The 17276-nt window shown below is 37.8% G+C and overlaps 2 protein-coding genes across 16 annotated transcripts in view; one reads left to right on the top strand and one right to left on the bottom strand.

Annotated features, from left to right (window-relative positions):
* Positions 1 to 17276, bottom strand: part of LOC110445068 (poly(rC)-binding protein 3-like) — a 253951-nt gene that overhangs the window by 103119 nt on the left and 133556 nt on the right. For all 15 annotated transcript variants that reach the window (XM_021489436.1, XM_021489426.1, XM_021489425.1 and 12 more), the window contains exon 5: positions 5209 to 5335. The gene's annotated coding sequence lies outside the window, so the exon portion shown is untranslated. The remainder of the gene's footprint in view (positions 1 to 5208; positions 5336 to 17276) is intronic.
* LOC110445089 (uncharacterized protein DDB_G0283697-like) lies at positions 12750 to 14709 on the top strand. The gene is made up of 3 exons (XM_021489477.1): positions 12750 to 12789; positions 12924 to 13420; positions 13672 to 14709. The coding sequence occupies exons 1-3, from the start codon at positions 12750 to 12752 to the stop codon at positions 14707 to 14709; spliced, it is 1575 nt and encodes a 524-aa protein (XP_021345152.1).

The raw sequence follows: 17276 nt of genomic DNA, 5'->3' as shown, positions 1-17276 counted from the left end.
TAGAAAGCTAGGAAAATGACACCTTCCTCAATAAATCTATAATATTAGATTGATTGCCATATCAACTTCAATCTGTGACATCAGTTCACCTTTGAAAGGATTGAATAGCACAAGATCAATGTATAAGGTCCTACCAAGTATGTTGTTATAACCCTGTCATATATATATATAACACTGCGCTCCAATTAAACTCTGTCAGCATACCCAATCGACAGTAAAACACAGTACCTAGCTAGCACGTCTACAGCACATCTAATGCATTCTTAGCCATTTCTATAATTGATAGATTTGATATATTAACAGTACACATTATTTTTTTTAAGTTTCCATAAAAGAAAAAAAAAATGATTTCAGTTCATAAACAAATTTCTGTTTTTTGTTGTTTTTTTGTAGTTTTTCATGGTGCAGTAAAGCTGACCAATATTGGGACAAGTCGCAGTTGCTTTTCCCTCCCTAATGGTCACTTCCTGATAAATCACGAACATAAAAAGTGATCACGAAACCCAATAAATGAGGAGTCAAGGAAATAAAACACTTTGTAGCTCCTGGATTCTGTTCTCCTCGTTAACACCGATCTGATCAGTGCCATCTGATTGGATCAGATGGTTGATCTAATGGCCAATTAATGGCTTGCCTATCATGTGACCTGTGACCAACATACAGAGAAGACACATGATTGAATACATAAAATATGACACATCATTTGCAATAAATGAATATAAATGTTAACGCCATTTGTTCGGGATCTACAATGAACAAGTAGCATTAGGTGTCAAGTCTGCTGGCTTCACATTCCCGAATACGAGAACCTAATTTGAGAAAATAAAATAAAAAATGTTTCATCTACATTCATACTCCAACAAATATTTATAGACAAAGCAAACTGGTTAATTATCTAAAAACAGCCCAACTAGTAGGATAATAGATGATTTTAATTGTCCAACATCAAAATGTTACGATAAAATTAACAAATTAAATTATGATCAACACAAACAAGAGGCCCAAGGGCCTTAGCGGTCACCTGAGTTATATCATAGCTACTGGTAGCTTTATTTTATTGTTTAGATGTGATGTGGAAATCAGCATGTAAACTAAGTGAAATACAATACTTGTCATGTCATCAAAGGATAAGAATTTTAAAATATTTGTAAATGTTCCCTTTGGGGCCCCGCTTTAACCCCTGGGGATGGGGCAGGAATTCCAAGTTTACAATGTGATACCGTCATCCACCAAAGATGATTCTGACCAGGTAAAAATAATTTCCAACAGAAAATTGTCAAAATATACCCAAAAGTGTTGTTTCCCTATATAAACTATAGTAAACTTTACCCCCTCCCCAAGGGAGAACGGATAAATGAACTCCTTAAGGTATATTTTAAGAAATAACACTGCTAGAGAAAGTCTGGACTATTTAGACCCTACAAAATACTGTATGCCAGGAAATGTTTGCCAAAGTCTATTACTTTTTTGTCCTTGGAAGCAAATTCACTATGTCTACGATTATAAGTACACAGTAAAACATACAATAGCAAATACAATGTAAATGCCAAGATTAAAACTGGGATAATATACATTTTATCTGTAAAAGGCGAACATTTCTGTGAAAATTTCCCAGAATACGGTAGTACTTATTTAAGACATCACGACTGCAAGCTGTCTTTACTTGTACTAAGCTATGATATCACATGACTTAATCAACGAAATATTGAATTATGCGCCAGACACCTAGACTTTTATTGACTTCTCCAGGGATCAATAAGGTTGACTGTCAGGTCTATTCTATAAGGAATGGTGTTATTTAATATTTTCAAATCGTAGATATATAATTCCATCAGTGTTGTGTAATTATTGTCTTATCCTGGAAAATTAATTTGGAAAATCATCAAAACCTGAATTCCCAAAGCCGACACTTTCCAGCATAAATGGAACAAACTCTGTCCACAAGGACACATCTGTCAATAGGTCTGGCCTAATATTCCAAAATTGGTTGTAATATCAAAGGTTTAATGTAACCCCCTAGATATGGTCATATAATTTGGTGCATTTCGTCTGCCAACGACCTGTCTGCCCTAGAAAACTGTTCCAGATTGTCTGACAATCTCCTCAGAGATGACTTTGATGATAAACTGATTTTATCCAGTGAATTTTTCTTTGAAATAAGAAAACATGTAATTTGATCTTTAACAGCTTTATTACATTTATGGTGTTTTAAAATTTGAAACAATTCAAATAAGATTTATGATATAAAAATTGTATGTACAGCAGGACTATAGAAAACTGATGAATGGAAGGACTTGAGAACACTAAACAAACGCAGAGGTCCGAAATCCTTATTAATGGTAGGACAGAAAACTGGGCCGTCACTAATGGAGGTACATACCAGGCGCTAACATCTGGGCCAACAAAATAATTAATATAAGCTGAAATATTTTGATTCATAGCTGTTGTAAAATAAAGGTTATATATAGAGGATATATTTAATGGTGTCTTCAGTAATAACAAATATATTTCAGGAGTGTGGCTAATATTTTGATATTATTCACGAGTCCACAGAGTATAAAAATGTTATTAATTTTATATTTTTGCAAATACTTAAGTGTGTGTAGCAAACATTTACCATAGCAACCACTTATTCTACCGTCACTTCACTTGAATCTGAACAAAAAATCGTTGCCTTTAAATGCAGCAAATAGAAGGTACCGTTATGATTGGTCAATATCAAAAAGTGACTTTTGATATTTGTCACAGTGTGAAAAATATCAGTTTTATCAAGTTGATAGAATCTGATATTTCACTGGCAAAAATGTAATAAATAAATATATTCAAAATGTATTATTACTGCTTTCAATCATTTTTTTTGAGATGATCATCTAAAATCATGACATGTAGTATTCAATATAAATTTCAATAAATCTGAATGATCAAGATTAAACATTTTCAGTCAATATGCAGTTGAGTTAACGACACTTAAAACTAATGAACCCTGGTAAATAATCTACAAGGGTAATGAAAAAAACAAGAATTTATTAAAATGTTCCAAAACAATTGAGAAAGTAATTTCACGTTAAGATTCTTTAACCTTTTCTTCTCTGAAAAACAAATGCCAAATTTGTCTCTATGGATTCGTTAACGATAAATTGACAACTCTTGAGAAACGTTTGAACCATATGTCAACAGAACCGTCGTCTTTGTGGTTACTAAAATGAGGAATGATATAGAATAACTACACCATAAGACCACCGACTACTATACCGATTAAATATGTTTCGGAGGGCAGACGCTTTACGATGTTGGAAGACAATATACCATTTTAAAGAGAACGCCATGATCCCAGAGCTCAGTTGAACTACAACAACTGCTTCTAAATCGAACAATAGAAATATAATTTTATATCTTTTGAGATGTCTCTGTGTTTAGTGACACTCAGTCTAACAGTTAACACCTCTGTGTTTAGTGACACTCAGTCTAACAGATAACACCTCTGTGTTTAGTGACACTCGGTCTAACAGATAACACCTCTGTGTTTAGTGACACTCGGTCTAACAGATAACACCTCTGTGTTTAGTGACACTCGGTCTAACAGATAACACCTCTGTGTTTAGTGACACTCGGTCTAACAGATAACACCTCTGTGTTTAGTGACACTCGGTCTAACAGATAACACCTCTGTGTTTAGTGACACTCGGTCTAACAGATAACACCTCTGTGTTTAGTGACACTCGGTCTAACAGATAACACCTCTGTGTTTAGTGACACTCGGTCTAACAGATAACACCTCTGTGTTTAGTGACACTCGGTCTAACAGATAACACCTCTGTGTTTAGTGACACTCGGTCTAACAGATAACACCTCTGTGTTTAGTGACACTCGGTCTAACAGATAACACCTCTGTGTTTAGTGACACTCGGTCTAACAGATAACACCTCTGTGTTTAGTGACACTCGGTCTAACAGATAACACCTCTGTGTTTAGTGACACTCGGTCTAACAGATAACACCTCTGTGTTTAGTGACACTCGGTCTAACAGATAACACCTCTGTGTTTAGTGACACTCGGTCTAACAGATAACACCTCTGTGTTTAGTGACACTCGGTCTAACAGATAACACCTCTGTGTTTAGTGACACTCGGTCTAACAGATAACACCTCTGTGTTTAGTGACACTCGGTCTAACAGATAACACCTCTGTGTTTAGTGACACTCGGTCTAACAGATAACACCTCTGTGTTTAGTGACACTCGGTCTAACAGTTAACACCTCTGTGTTTAGTGACACTCGGTCTAACAGATAACACCTCTGTGTTTAGTGACACTCAGTCTAACAGTTAACACCTCTGTGTTTAGTGACACTCGGTCTAACAGATACCACCTCTGTGTTTAGTGACACTCGGTCTAACAGATAACATCTCTGTGTTTAGTGACACTCGGTCTAACAGATAACACCTCTGTGTTTAGTGACACTCAGTCTAACAGTTAACACCTCCGTGTTTAGTGACACTCAGTCTAACAGTTGTAATTATTCTATGTACTGTTTTTCACTGGTTAGCAATTACTTTTTTTGAAGGCAATAAAAAAGTAAGCCCAGTGCAAAAACGCCTTCAACATTTCCAAATATACATTTTTTTGTATTTCTTCTTGTAAGTTGTTATGCTCGAACGTGACACAAAAAATAAACGAGAGAAACATATTATGGTGTTTTTCCAATGATGTCAACCAACAGCAAGTCATAAAACATGTTTCAGTTCTATGTTTAGACTTTTCATTTCCCTTTGGACGATAATGTAAACTATTCTTGGTACATACAAACTCTTCCAACAGACTCTTCCAACGGACGATTACATATATATTATACAGGTATGTTGGCCTCTTTCCGAAGAACATGCTACCCCTTTTATGACCATGAGACTTACCTTGAGCTAGTTTGTAAGCTAAAGATGTGACTCACCTTACTATTTGAATTACTAATGCTAAAATATGGTCGTTTACAGTATTTTTATTATTTAAATATGACTTAATTTATGAGTATGAATATTTCTTGAGTTGAATTGGCATACCAACAAAATTTTCAATAGAAAACCATAAACAGGATCATTGATTGGCAAAATCATAATTTAACACAATATTTAAGGAGTGAAAAGTGTAATCATATGATGTCAATATGACTTCATTTCCGAGTATGTACGATATTTATATATAAACACATGGCTTACCTTAATTTTGAGATTGTCACAGTCAGGATAGTTTGGCACAAAAGGACAAACTGGCTAGGTGGTGCTTCGTATCCATCTGGACATGGTCATGTGAGGAGGGGTCAAGGTCAAACGACAATTAAGGGGGCTGCAACACACAAAATGGAAACTAAGGGTCAAAATAAAATAGAAACTGTTGAACAGATGAATAATATACCGGATTCACTAAAAGATGGTATAAAATATATTGCCCACACATCCATGCTCCATGACCTTGACTTTGAAGACATGACGTTGGGTCACGTGTTGTAGTCTTGTAGATGACTATCAGTGGTCAATGGTCACCTGACCAGTATCAGGGATTTCTATTCATCACTTGAAAATGACACTGGAATTGGGTCAGAAACTTGTTAATTTGAATTTCCATAACTAATTATCAATATAATTTTAACAGTGTCATATAATATATTTACTAAATTTGATTTGTGACTGAAGGAGACTCCTTGCCAACAAAAGCAAAAAGCCAAATTTATGAAATAGACATGCATATCATTTCAAATTTAATGTTACCTTATAACTTGGAGTATTCAATACTCATGTGCATACTTGCCAACTCTCCCTATTTAGGAGGGAGACTGCCGATTTTGGACCCCAAAATTGAGCATTTTCAACCTAAACTATTTTTATTTTCTAAAATCTGATGATTTCATCCAAAAGAACATCTCAAAAGTATGCCATTTATTCAAAAGTATTACTTTTTCTCTAGGATGTACATACACCCATTTTATTTATGTTTTAATTCTGGGCATGCGTAATCTCCCACATGGAAATTTCAAAAAGTTGACAAGTATGCATGTGTTTTATATCAAAACAATATTCAAGTCTTTCGTTAGGACGACATACCAGGTGATTGACAGATAGTGAAATCTTAGCCATCATAACGGTAAGCTTCTTCAATAATAGTTAACAGATGACACACCAGTACTCGACTAAACACATCAAAATGATGTTATCTATCTATATCTATAATACTAATAACAGGCATCACTGTTGTTGTATGGGACCTGGTTCAGATCAGTAGTAGACCACCTCGTCCCACACCTTCTCCCAGGGGGCACCAAGGTCATTAAAGTATACCAATGTTAATGGCACAAATATGTGGGCCATCTCTAGTCATTATCTTGTCTGTGACCAGATGTTGGACTGTTGATTCAGCTCCCTTCTCAATATATAGAATGTCCAATTCAAGTCATTCTATTGTATACAAAATCTACTTATAACTCTGACATAGAAAGTGTCCTTCGTTTAATTTTCTCACACAAAAATCATTCTCTCATATTGGGTCCAAAGGAAATCATTCTCCCATACGATAATTCCACTTCAAATCATTTCTTATACAGAAAGTGAAAGTCCATCTCAAAAAATTCTCAAATATTTAAATTCATCTATAATCTATTATCTTATATAGATGAACACCTTCCAGGATAACAGCAATTTGATAATAGGTTAAAGGCCCACAATTCATCATTGACCTGAAAATGCTGAACTCTTCCCTGAATTTCAAATTTGATAATAGCTGCTTCTCATTGGATGAGTCGTACATAACCTTTCGCCAAGGTTCTGTTCAAGCCCTATGAACTTCGGAAATAGCTAACCTTGGACAGATGTGACAATGTATTTTGTCAATTTTAGTACATGTGCTACCATCCTTTAGACTTAAATGTAACAAAGATCTTTGATCTCTACATACTTGCCAACCCTCCCTATTTAGGATGGAGACTCCCTATTTTTGCCTTAAATATAGTATTTTCAACTATTGAATTTGCTAACCCATTCCTATATTCTATGATGTGATGATTTCATCTGAGAGAGCAGCTGAAAATATGTCATTTTGTCTCTACGGGGTGTATGCACACATGTTACTTTGTTTTAATTTTGAGCATGGGGAATCTTGCCCGTGGACATTTCAAACAGTTGGCAAGTATGTGACTCTAATGCTTGAATAACCTTTGACCCCTAGTGGTTGAATAGCCTTTGACCCCTAGTGGTTGAATAGCCTTTGACCCTTATCATTTGACCTGTAGATCTAGTGCTTGCATAACCATGCTGTTGATAAACAACAACCTTCTGACCCTTTTTCTGGTACACTATGACCCATGGCAGTCATCCTCCACAAAGCATCCAATAGATATATATATTGTAATTTAATATGGAATCACAGCTCTTATTTAATTCGAAATACTAGTAACAATTTGAAATATGTGTGAACAAAAGGCACTTTCTATCACAGAGAACATTGCAAAGGGGCTCTTTATTCATGTCACAAACAAAACACCATTCTTTAAACCTAGATGATATTGCCAGTTAGCGGTGTAAACAAACAGAAACATCATTTATTGAGTCTCCTCTGACAGAATTCTGCATAACACAGCCAAATATTTACCAGGCAAGCGGGGCCCACAGGTACAAGTGCAGCAAACCTGCTATCAAAATCCAAGATGCTATTAAGTGGTAATTATGATAGACATTTCAGCGGGGCTAAAGATATTGGGGAGCCTTCACTACCGAAGGGAGCATTCATTAACTCAAATTATGGACAAGAAAATGCCATGATGATCGTAGTCAAGTACGAAGAACAGAGTATTTTTTTTATTTTGGACTTTTATAAAACGCGATAATGAGTCCTGGGTGTGCTGTTAGTCACAGCAGTGGTCAGACAGACATACAGTATTGTCTGTCTTTACGCAATAGAAAAAGAAGGAAGAAAAAGTGTAAATGTCGAAACTTCATCACTTTGTTTATTAGGTTTAGAGTCTTATGAAGAGCTAAGGTCATTTCAGGATGTGGTACTTCATTGTGAGGAGGTTATTTACCATCATCACAATTCTTCTGCTTATGATGTATGATAACATTAGATAATGAGGACAGTATCCAAATATAATATCAGGGCAAGTTTGTTTAAAATTCTTTTAGCATACCAATGCCACAAATTTTCCATACAAGATTTTAAAAAAATATCCGAAAATGTACAAATGTTTTGGGTTTTTTTGTCATGATAATTTGAATCGCACAACATACAGTTTTGTTTTGAATTGCAATATTTTTAAAAAACGTAAGATTAATTATTTTTGCACTTTCTTAATAACCTTACCAGATTTTTACAATTGGACTGTGCAGACGTCATAAAGACACATAAATAGACCCATCTTTTTCTGTAATATGTATGTAACGAGATACTCAAAATTACACACAGATGTTAATACTTTGAAACGAGTACTCTTGAAAATTTAGAAAGATCCACTATCTAAATATAACTTGTGTTGTGGTAAAACAATAAAACCATAATGATGCAAAACTCTACAGAGAGATTAAAACACCCACAAGTATTTGGTCATGTCAGTTCAAAAAAAGTTTCACTCAAGGTAGATATTCCTATTACTTTTCTTCTGTATACACGTTTTGAAATATTATTTTCCTTGTAAAATATGCATGTCTTTTCCTTTACATTCATACAAATATGTGTATGGATTGTGAACCTTTTATTTGGGATCACAACATTTTAAGATCATTCCCAGTAGTGTTGCAGAAAAGTATTAACATATTAAATATCATGACAGATAGCATTGTAGATCAGGATGCTACTTTATTATCCAGAGTTCTGAGATCAAATCTCCATTTCAAAGTCATTTTTGTGGAATAAATTTCGAAAAATCGGAAAAGTCGGGAAAATGCCAAACAAATTGGAACTCTTCTTTGCTGGAGATATAAAACAGAGTACTGTCAATTTCTACCTTTATGGCAAATAAATACATAAATATTTCATTTGCAAGTTGCAACTGATGTGTTCAAATTCAAACAACTGAAGATGAATTAAATACAATATTGAAATGAAAACCAATTGACATGATTTATTGAAATCCACTGCATCCACCCGTTGAAAGTTTACTTGAAATATATATATTCTCACTTCTCATGAACAATAATATTTTACACAATGTGATTTTCACAATACAAATCTCACAAAGGCATACCTTACAAATATGGGGCAACTTCCCTCAAGAAATTGAGGAAATCTAATTTAAACTAATTAAGAAATCACCGACCACATCTATTAAGAGACCACCTGTGTTGAGAGGCCACTTTCAATCCTCTCTTGCAACTATTTTCATGTAACATGATCCTGTACTCAGAGACCCCCTACAAAAAGAGGTCTCACAGATTTCTTCTTAGTGGTCTCTGTATACAGGTTTTACAGTAATGAAATCATTTAAGGACCTATCACTTGTTTTAGGCACATACCGTATTTTACCGGCAATAAGCAAAAAAGATGGGCCAAAAGAGGGGGGGGGGGGGGGGGGGGGGNAGCAACCCCCCTGTTCACATAATTTCAACATGGTCCACCATCTTGGATTTTATCTCACCTCTACTGTTGAGTGTCCAGTAAATATTTCAACATAAAAAAGTTCATGTTGTACGAATAACCAGAAGACACAAATAAAATTTCATGTTTGTTAACCCTTAGGCTGCTACGCACGGCATATGCCATTTTGAAAAGTCGGGTCGTCAGTGCTACGCACGGCATATGCCGTTTTGAAAAGTCGGGTAGTCAGTGCTATGCACGGCATATGCCGTTTCTCGGTCTGTAGGTTTTGATCGGTAGCCAGAAAGTGTGAAGTCGGGTTGTTGCTATACCAAACCCGAACGTGTATAGTAGAAGGCTTCTGATTGGTTGTTTTGTCATTACTTTCGATATTCCCGGCAGTGTACGCTAGTAATGACCAAAGGTGTGCGAGAGATTTTCAAATAAAAAAAAAAAAGGTCATAAGAATGGCAGACGTGTAGATTGAAGCGATGAATATGCTGGTAAACCTTTATTCTCCAGCGTCAACTACGATGATAATAAAGGTTTTGAAGGGTTTGACATGTTTGATGTGGAAATACTTCGTTGTAACATAATATGTAACTTTCCAATGAACGGCTTTGTGCCCTACGCAAACAGGTAAATATCGGCGGACCGAGGCGCACATGTCATCTGCAGGTGAGGCCGAATTGGACATTTACATTGATACGTTTTGAGTCGATTTATTTCTTCATTTTTTTGATCGATGATTTAATCATAAACTAGAATACGTCTTGTAACTCAACATGTCAGAATCTCCTCAACGTCCCACAGCGACGCTATTGTGATTTCAACCAATTGTCATTTTATAATTGCGTTGTTGTTTTTATCAGTATTGTAAAATTGGAAAGGTGTTACACGACCTAAATCTAACTGTTGATGCAGATTTTAAAGAAACAACACAGACACAAGTAAATGTTTTTTTAACTTTCGTTTTTTTTTTCTCCAAACGACTTCACATTTTTCACCTGCAAAAAAAAAAGGGGGGGGGGGGGGTTCTTAATGGCAGGCACCCACCTCCCAGGACATTTACCAAAGTGAGGAGGGGGCTTATTGCCGGTAAAATATGGTAATGTCACAAATTTATCATAATAAAATGTGGAAATTCTGACGGAGATCATCACATGGTAAGCCACTCCCTTATTGTTGAGCAAAGGACAACACGTCACTTCAGTTGAGAAATCCACTTCAAGCTTTGGAAGAAGTCGGAGATCAGGGTCTTGCATGCTTTTGCCCGTATGACCCGCATGATTAGTTGACACCCAAGAGAGCCGTTTCCTGCTTTTAATACCTATGTAAAGTCAAATGTACTTTTTTACTGACTCACTCTTTGACCTCCGTTTCTGAATCCCTCACACAAGGCAACAATGGTTGATGAAGATCATACAGAAAACCTTTTAAACATATTAAAAGACTTGATTTTATTGACATCATAATAAAGGAAATGTTGACCTGCATGTTGAAGCACATATTTGTTTAAGGGTTAATTTAATGAGTATATTTCAATCAGAGGAAACAGCCTTGATTGAAAAAACATTCATTGCATGATAACGTTGAGATATCACGATCATTTCTTCCCGAGGTGATGCACTCTGACCCAAGTTCTATCTGAATAAGTTAATGAAGCCGAACATTTTTGCCCGATACATTTCCTGTCACAATCATCCTTTATAAATGTGCTGCAACATGACATTCACTGCTGTTGTTGCTCATTGGTAGTGTCAACGGTTTGAGATGAAAGGGTCATGAGTTCTTTAAGCACCTTTAATGGTATTCATAGGTCAAGGGTCACAAAAACATCAATATTCTTGATGATGATAAAATCTTTGTATCCCTTCTTTTATCAAAGAAAGATACATTGTCAACATTATCATTACCATCATCGATGATAAAGATTGGACCATGGATAATCATCATTAAAGAAGTCAGCTTTAACTTTTTCTGAAACTGAAAGCAGTTTTATGCTCAAAAAGTAGCAATTTATTTCCTGTTTCTCAACAGTTAGAGATAATAAAGATTCAATTCTGTAGTTGGTCAGACCTATAACCCCAAACCATCAGGAGCACTAAGAGCTGTACTGACCAATGACACGTATATAGACTGGACAGGGGTAGAAAGGTCAAGGCTACTCATGATATAACATACTGTACAAGGACAGTAAACATAGCAGATTTACTACATACCTAGTGACCACTAATTATCTGGCTGGCTGTAATCAGCTTCAGGAATGATGATTGTCTACTAAATACTCTTACACCATGTGATGGTTATCTACCCATAGGGATACACTATGGGGTATTTCTAATTATCATTTCTTTCCAAATAGACACATCTGTTTGTTAATTAACTGGAATATACACATGCTTGGACTTTCTCCATTAAGTATTTTGTAATCTTTATACTTTTCTTGTAGCAAACAGGCCAACATTTGAAGTTGGAACCTATTCTTGCCATATCTCAAGAATATCAGTGTTTTGAGAGTATAGACCCAACACACCACTGAAGGACAATTCACCCCTGAGGTGCCTCACCACCTAATTTATCATACTAATAACCATATGCATTACAGCTCTGTTACTAACTATATTTACAGTGGGGAAATTAGCGATTGGACAATACCCCCTTAAGTCTGAACAACCATCATTACTTGCTCTGTTTACCTGGAATTTATAAAATTAATGCAAAACTATCTCTTACCAAGCCCAACCACAAGAGCCTTTCCATTTATAATAAAGTGTGACAGATATTCCTACCTGTCCTCCCTACATTGAATAGGTAAAACACTCAGGACAACCCTTTTTGTACTCTCCATTCCTCCCACACAAAAACTTTCCTTAACATGGTGATAATATTACCTCCCCACTGGAAGGTTTTTTTAAACGTGTTTTCCCAGTATTTTCCCACCACCGTCCCCACTGTGACCCAGTCTTTCTCCCTATTCCAACCCCACCCCCTCACCCATGTGACAGAGACAATGAACATTGTTGTTTCTCTCTTGAAACACTCTCAATTCTGCTAATGTTGGAGTTGGCACCTTGCCAAATTTTTGCATCAAGTCACCATTCCTGACAATAATTTAATACCAGATTATTTATATTGTGTACTGATTGAATACATATGATGCACCAGGTCAGGTCAAGTGGGAGGAGCCATCAAAGGACAAATGGCTTCTACCCAAGGAGGAGAAAGACTTGTGTTTATAGGTAATTCAGGACAGAAAAACATGACTTGTAGCCAAGGACAAATACAAGAAACTTGAAACTAGGTAACCTAAGAAAAACAATCAAGAGACTTGTAACCCAGGACAGAGACAGGACACATGTAACCTAATTCACAGACAGGATACTTGTAACCCAGGACAGAGACAACGGACATGTAACCAAGGACAGAGACAACGGACATGTTACCAAGGACAGAGACAGGGGACATGTAACCAAGGACAGAGACAGGGGACATGTAGCCAAGGACAGAGACAACGGACATGTAGCCAAGGACAGAGACAGGGGACATGTAACCAAGGACAGAGATAGGGGCCATGTAACCAAGGACAGAGACAGGGGACATGTAGCCAAGGACAGAGACAGGGGACTTGTAATCCAGGACAGAGACAACGGACATGTAACCAAGGACAGAGACAACGGACATGTAACCAAGGACAGAGACAGGGGACTTGTAATCCAGGACAGAGACAACGGACATGCAACCAAGGACAGAGACAACGGACATGTAACCAAGGACAGAGACAACGGACATGTTACCAAGGACAGAGACAGGGGACATGTAACCAAGGACAGAGACAGGAGACTTGTAACCAAGGACATAGACAAGAGACATGTAACCAAGGACAGAGCCGGAGACTTGTAACCAAGGACAGCGACAAGAGACATGTAACCCAGGACAGAGACAGTGGACATGTAACCAAGGACAGAGACAAGGGACATGTAACCAAGGACAGAGACAGGGGACATGTAACCAAGGACAGAGACAGGGGACTTGTAATCCAGGACAGAGATAGGGGACATGTAACCAAGGACAGAGACAGGGGACATGTAACCTAGGACAGAGACAGGAGACATGTAACTAAGGACAGAGACAAGGGACATGTAACCAAGGACAGAGACAGGAGACATGTAACCAAGGACAGAGACAGGAGACATGTAACCAAGAACAGAGACAGGAGACTTGTAACAAAGGACAAAGACAAGGGACATGTAACCAAGGACAGAGACAGGAGACATGTAACCAAGGACAGAGACAGGAGACATGTAACCAAGGACAAAGACAAGGGACATGTAACCAAGGACAGAGATAGGGGACATGTAACCAAGGACAGAGACAAGAGACATGTAACCCAGGACAGAGACAAGAGACATGTAACCCAGGACAGAGACAGGGGACATGTAACCAAGGACATAGATAGGGGACATGTAACCCAGGACAGAGACAGGGGACATGTAACCAAGGACAGAGACAAGGGACATGTAACCAAGGACAGAGACAGGGGACTTGTTATCCAGGACAGAGACAAGAGACATGTAACCCAGGACAAAGACAGGGGACATGTAACCAAGATCAGAGACAGGGGACTTGTAACCAAGGACAGAGATAGGGGACATGTAACCAAGGACAGAGATAGGGGCCATGTAACCAAGGACAGAGACAGGAGACACGTAACCAAGGACAGAGACAGGAGACTTGTAACCAAGGACAGAGACAAGAGACATATAACCCAGGACAGAGACAGTGGACATGTAACCAAGGACAGAGATAGGGGACATGTAACCAAGAACAGAGACAAGAGACTTGTTACCAAATACAGAGATAGGGGCCATGTAACCAAGGACAGAGACAGGGGACATGTAACCCAGTACATAGACAAGGGACATGTAACCAAGGACAGAGACAGGGGACATGTAACCAAGGACAGAGACAAGAGACATGTAACCAAGGACAGAAACTGGGGACATGTAATCCAGGACAGAGACAGGAGACATGTAATCAAGGACAGAGACAGGAGACATGGTAATCCAGGACAGAGACAGGGGACTTGTAACCAAGGACAGAGACAGGGGACATGTAACCAAGGACAGAGATGTGGGACATGTAGCCCAGTACAGAGATAGGGGACATGTAACCAAGGACAGAGACAGGGGACATGTAACCAAGGACAGAGACAGGAGACATGGTAATCCAGGACAGAGATAGAGGACATGTAACCAAGGACAGAGACAGGAGACATGGTAATCAAGGACAGAGACAGGGGACTTGTAACCCAGGACAGAGATGTGGGACATGTAACCCAGGACAGAGACTGGGGACATGTAATCCAGGACAGAGACAGGGGACATGTAATCCAGGACAGAGACAGGGGACTTGTAACCAAGGACAGAGACAGGGGACATGGTAATCCAGGACAGAGACAGGGGACTTGTAACCCAGGACAGAGACTGGGGACATGTAATCCAGGACAGAGACTGGGGACATGTAATCCAGGACAGAGACAGGGGACTTGTAACCAAGGACAGAGACAGGGGACATGTAATCCAGGACAGAGACAGGGGACTTGTAACCAAGGACAGAGACAGGGGACATGGTAATCCAGGACAGAGACAGGGGACTTGTAACCCAGGACAGAGACTGGGGACATGTAATCCAGGACAGAGACTGGGGACATGTAATCCAGGACAGAGACAGGGGACATGGTAATCCAGGACAGAGATAGGGGACATGTAATCCAGGACAGAGACAGGGGACTTGTAACCCAGGACAGAGACTGGGGACATGTAATCCAGGACAGAGACAGGGGACATGTAACCCAGGACAGAGACAGGGGACTTGTAATTTAGGAAGGAGAAAATAAATACATTTGCAACTTTGAAACTTGATATTTTGATGGGTCCCAAATTTTCAGGTTTCCAGAGAAAACACTATTATGGGTTTTTTGACAAAACACTATTTCGTTGGTACGTTAATTTTGGATTATAAATACCCACACAATTACTTATATATTTTTATATCAAACTTTGTGGACCTATGAATTAATGGATGAAGATAACCCACAAAATCAATGAAAGAAAATTAGTGATTTCACAGTATACAATGAACATGCATAATTGAATCATCATTCTACGGCTCAACACTATCATTTCAATTGCTGAAAGTTTTTTATCGAAAATAAAACACAAAATGATATAAAGTACAACAAAGAATGACATTTGAATCAGTGGCAAAATGGTTGCCATGTATCTTGGTACTTGAAATTGACTAGTGACAGGTTCTCTTCAATCAGATAATCACAGTAGATTCCTAGGCTTGATTTTTGTTGATGTCACTTCCATGAAATAACGTTTTCTTGGCACCAGCATATGTTCCACATCCATCAGTTCTAATGGTAATGGACTGTTTTGTCACTAATGCTGCAGATTAGGTGTAATGGGGAAAATATGTGTGTGTACTAAAGTCCCCCAATGTCACTGCGAAGGGAAGATGCTGGTGGATGTTTTAATTTTGCCTGCTTTGAAGAAACATTTAGCTCTATTCACTGACAAGGACATTCTTTTCATTAATTACTTATCCTCTCAAAGGGCTTTTATCCTTTCTCTATATTTGTCACAGAGGGCCATTCTGTATTATTGGCAGTAACAAGATTTATCGTACAGGCCATTTTTTGTTCTTCAGTACTTTGATGAACATTTTTTTCCCCAACTTTTTCACAATATGCAGTTTTCTGAAGTGGCTGTACATTTTCACCCAACTGAAATCTTATTATTTCCATCAGGTTTCCAAGTCAGGACCTGTGTCGGCTGTAATTAGTGGAGACGGGGCGTGTGGTTTGGAGGAGGTGATCCACAGTTGCACATTATAACACAGTACACATGAACTGTATTTTTTATTACAGTCTGGCATTAACAGCCAATATGATTTCCAAAACATCAAATGACATCCACACTTCCATGATTAGCCTCCCTTCGATATCTTTATTTCTTCCTTACACCAGATTCGGCAGTTCAAACAGAATGTTTTTCATTCTGTTATAATCTTTAGTCTATAGTCCTCAAAGAATGCATTTTTCCTAGAGCTGTCAAACACATGTAGCTATCAACGCGTGTTATAATAAATAGGTCTATATGAACCTAGCATTGTGTACAGTGGGAATCCAAACGTTGGGCCATATCATACACAGATCTTCTTCATCAGCTAATCACATTCATATGCTAACAATCACATACCATAATGCATAAATCTACATTTGAAAAAAAAAATGAAAAAAAAGCTCTGTTATTGGTTAACAGACTTTCTCCAACAGTCAGATCTCCTTGGTATTTACCAGTGAGGTGTGATCTAACTAGGGTGGAAAAACCTTCTACATGAATATGAGTGGGAGTAAATCGGTAATGTTTTTGTTCCGAGACGTACCCTACCTAGAAACATATTTATATATAATTCATTTGACGAATGAGACTACAAATACATCTACAAACGATAGAAAGTATGTGAGGTACTACTATCACAGATCAGTGATGAAGCCTCCCCAGAAAAATCACATTATCTTTGATACGCTTAATATGTAACCTGATAAAACTACCAAAAAATGTGTTTTCAAATCTTCCCAGATTCTGTGATGACAGGCCGCATCATCAATCGTAACTTTGATGTCAGCCCCGCCATTAATATGTGTACCTACAAAAAG

The sequence above is a fragment of the Mizuhopecten yessoensis genome, unplaced genomic scaffold, assembly GCF_002113885.1.
Source record: "Mizuhopecten yessoensis strain PY_sf001 unplaced genomic scaffold, ASM211388v2 scaffold2711.2, whole genome shotgun sequence".
Classification (NCBI taxonomy): Eukaryota; Metazoa; Mollusca; class Bivalvia; order Pectinida; family Pectinidae; genus Mizuhopecten; species Mizuhopecten yessoensis.
This window is presented reverse-complemented; position numbering and strand designations above follow the sequence as displayed.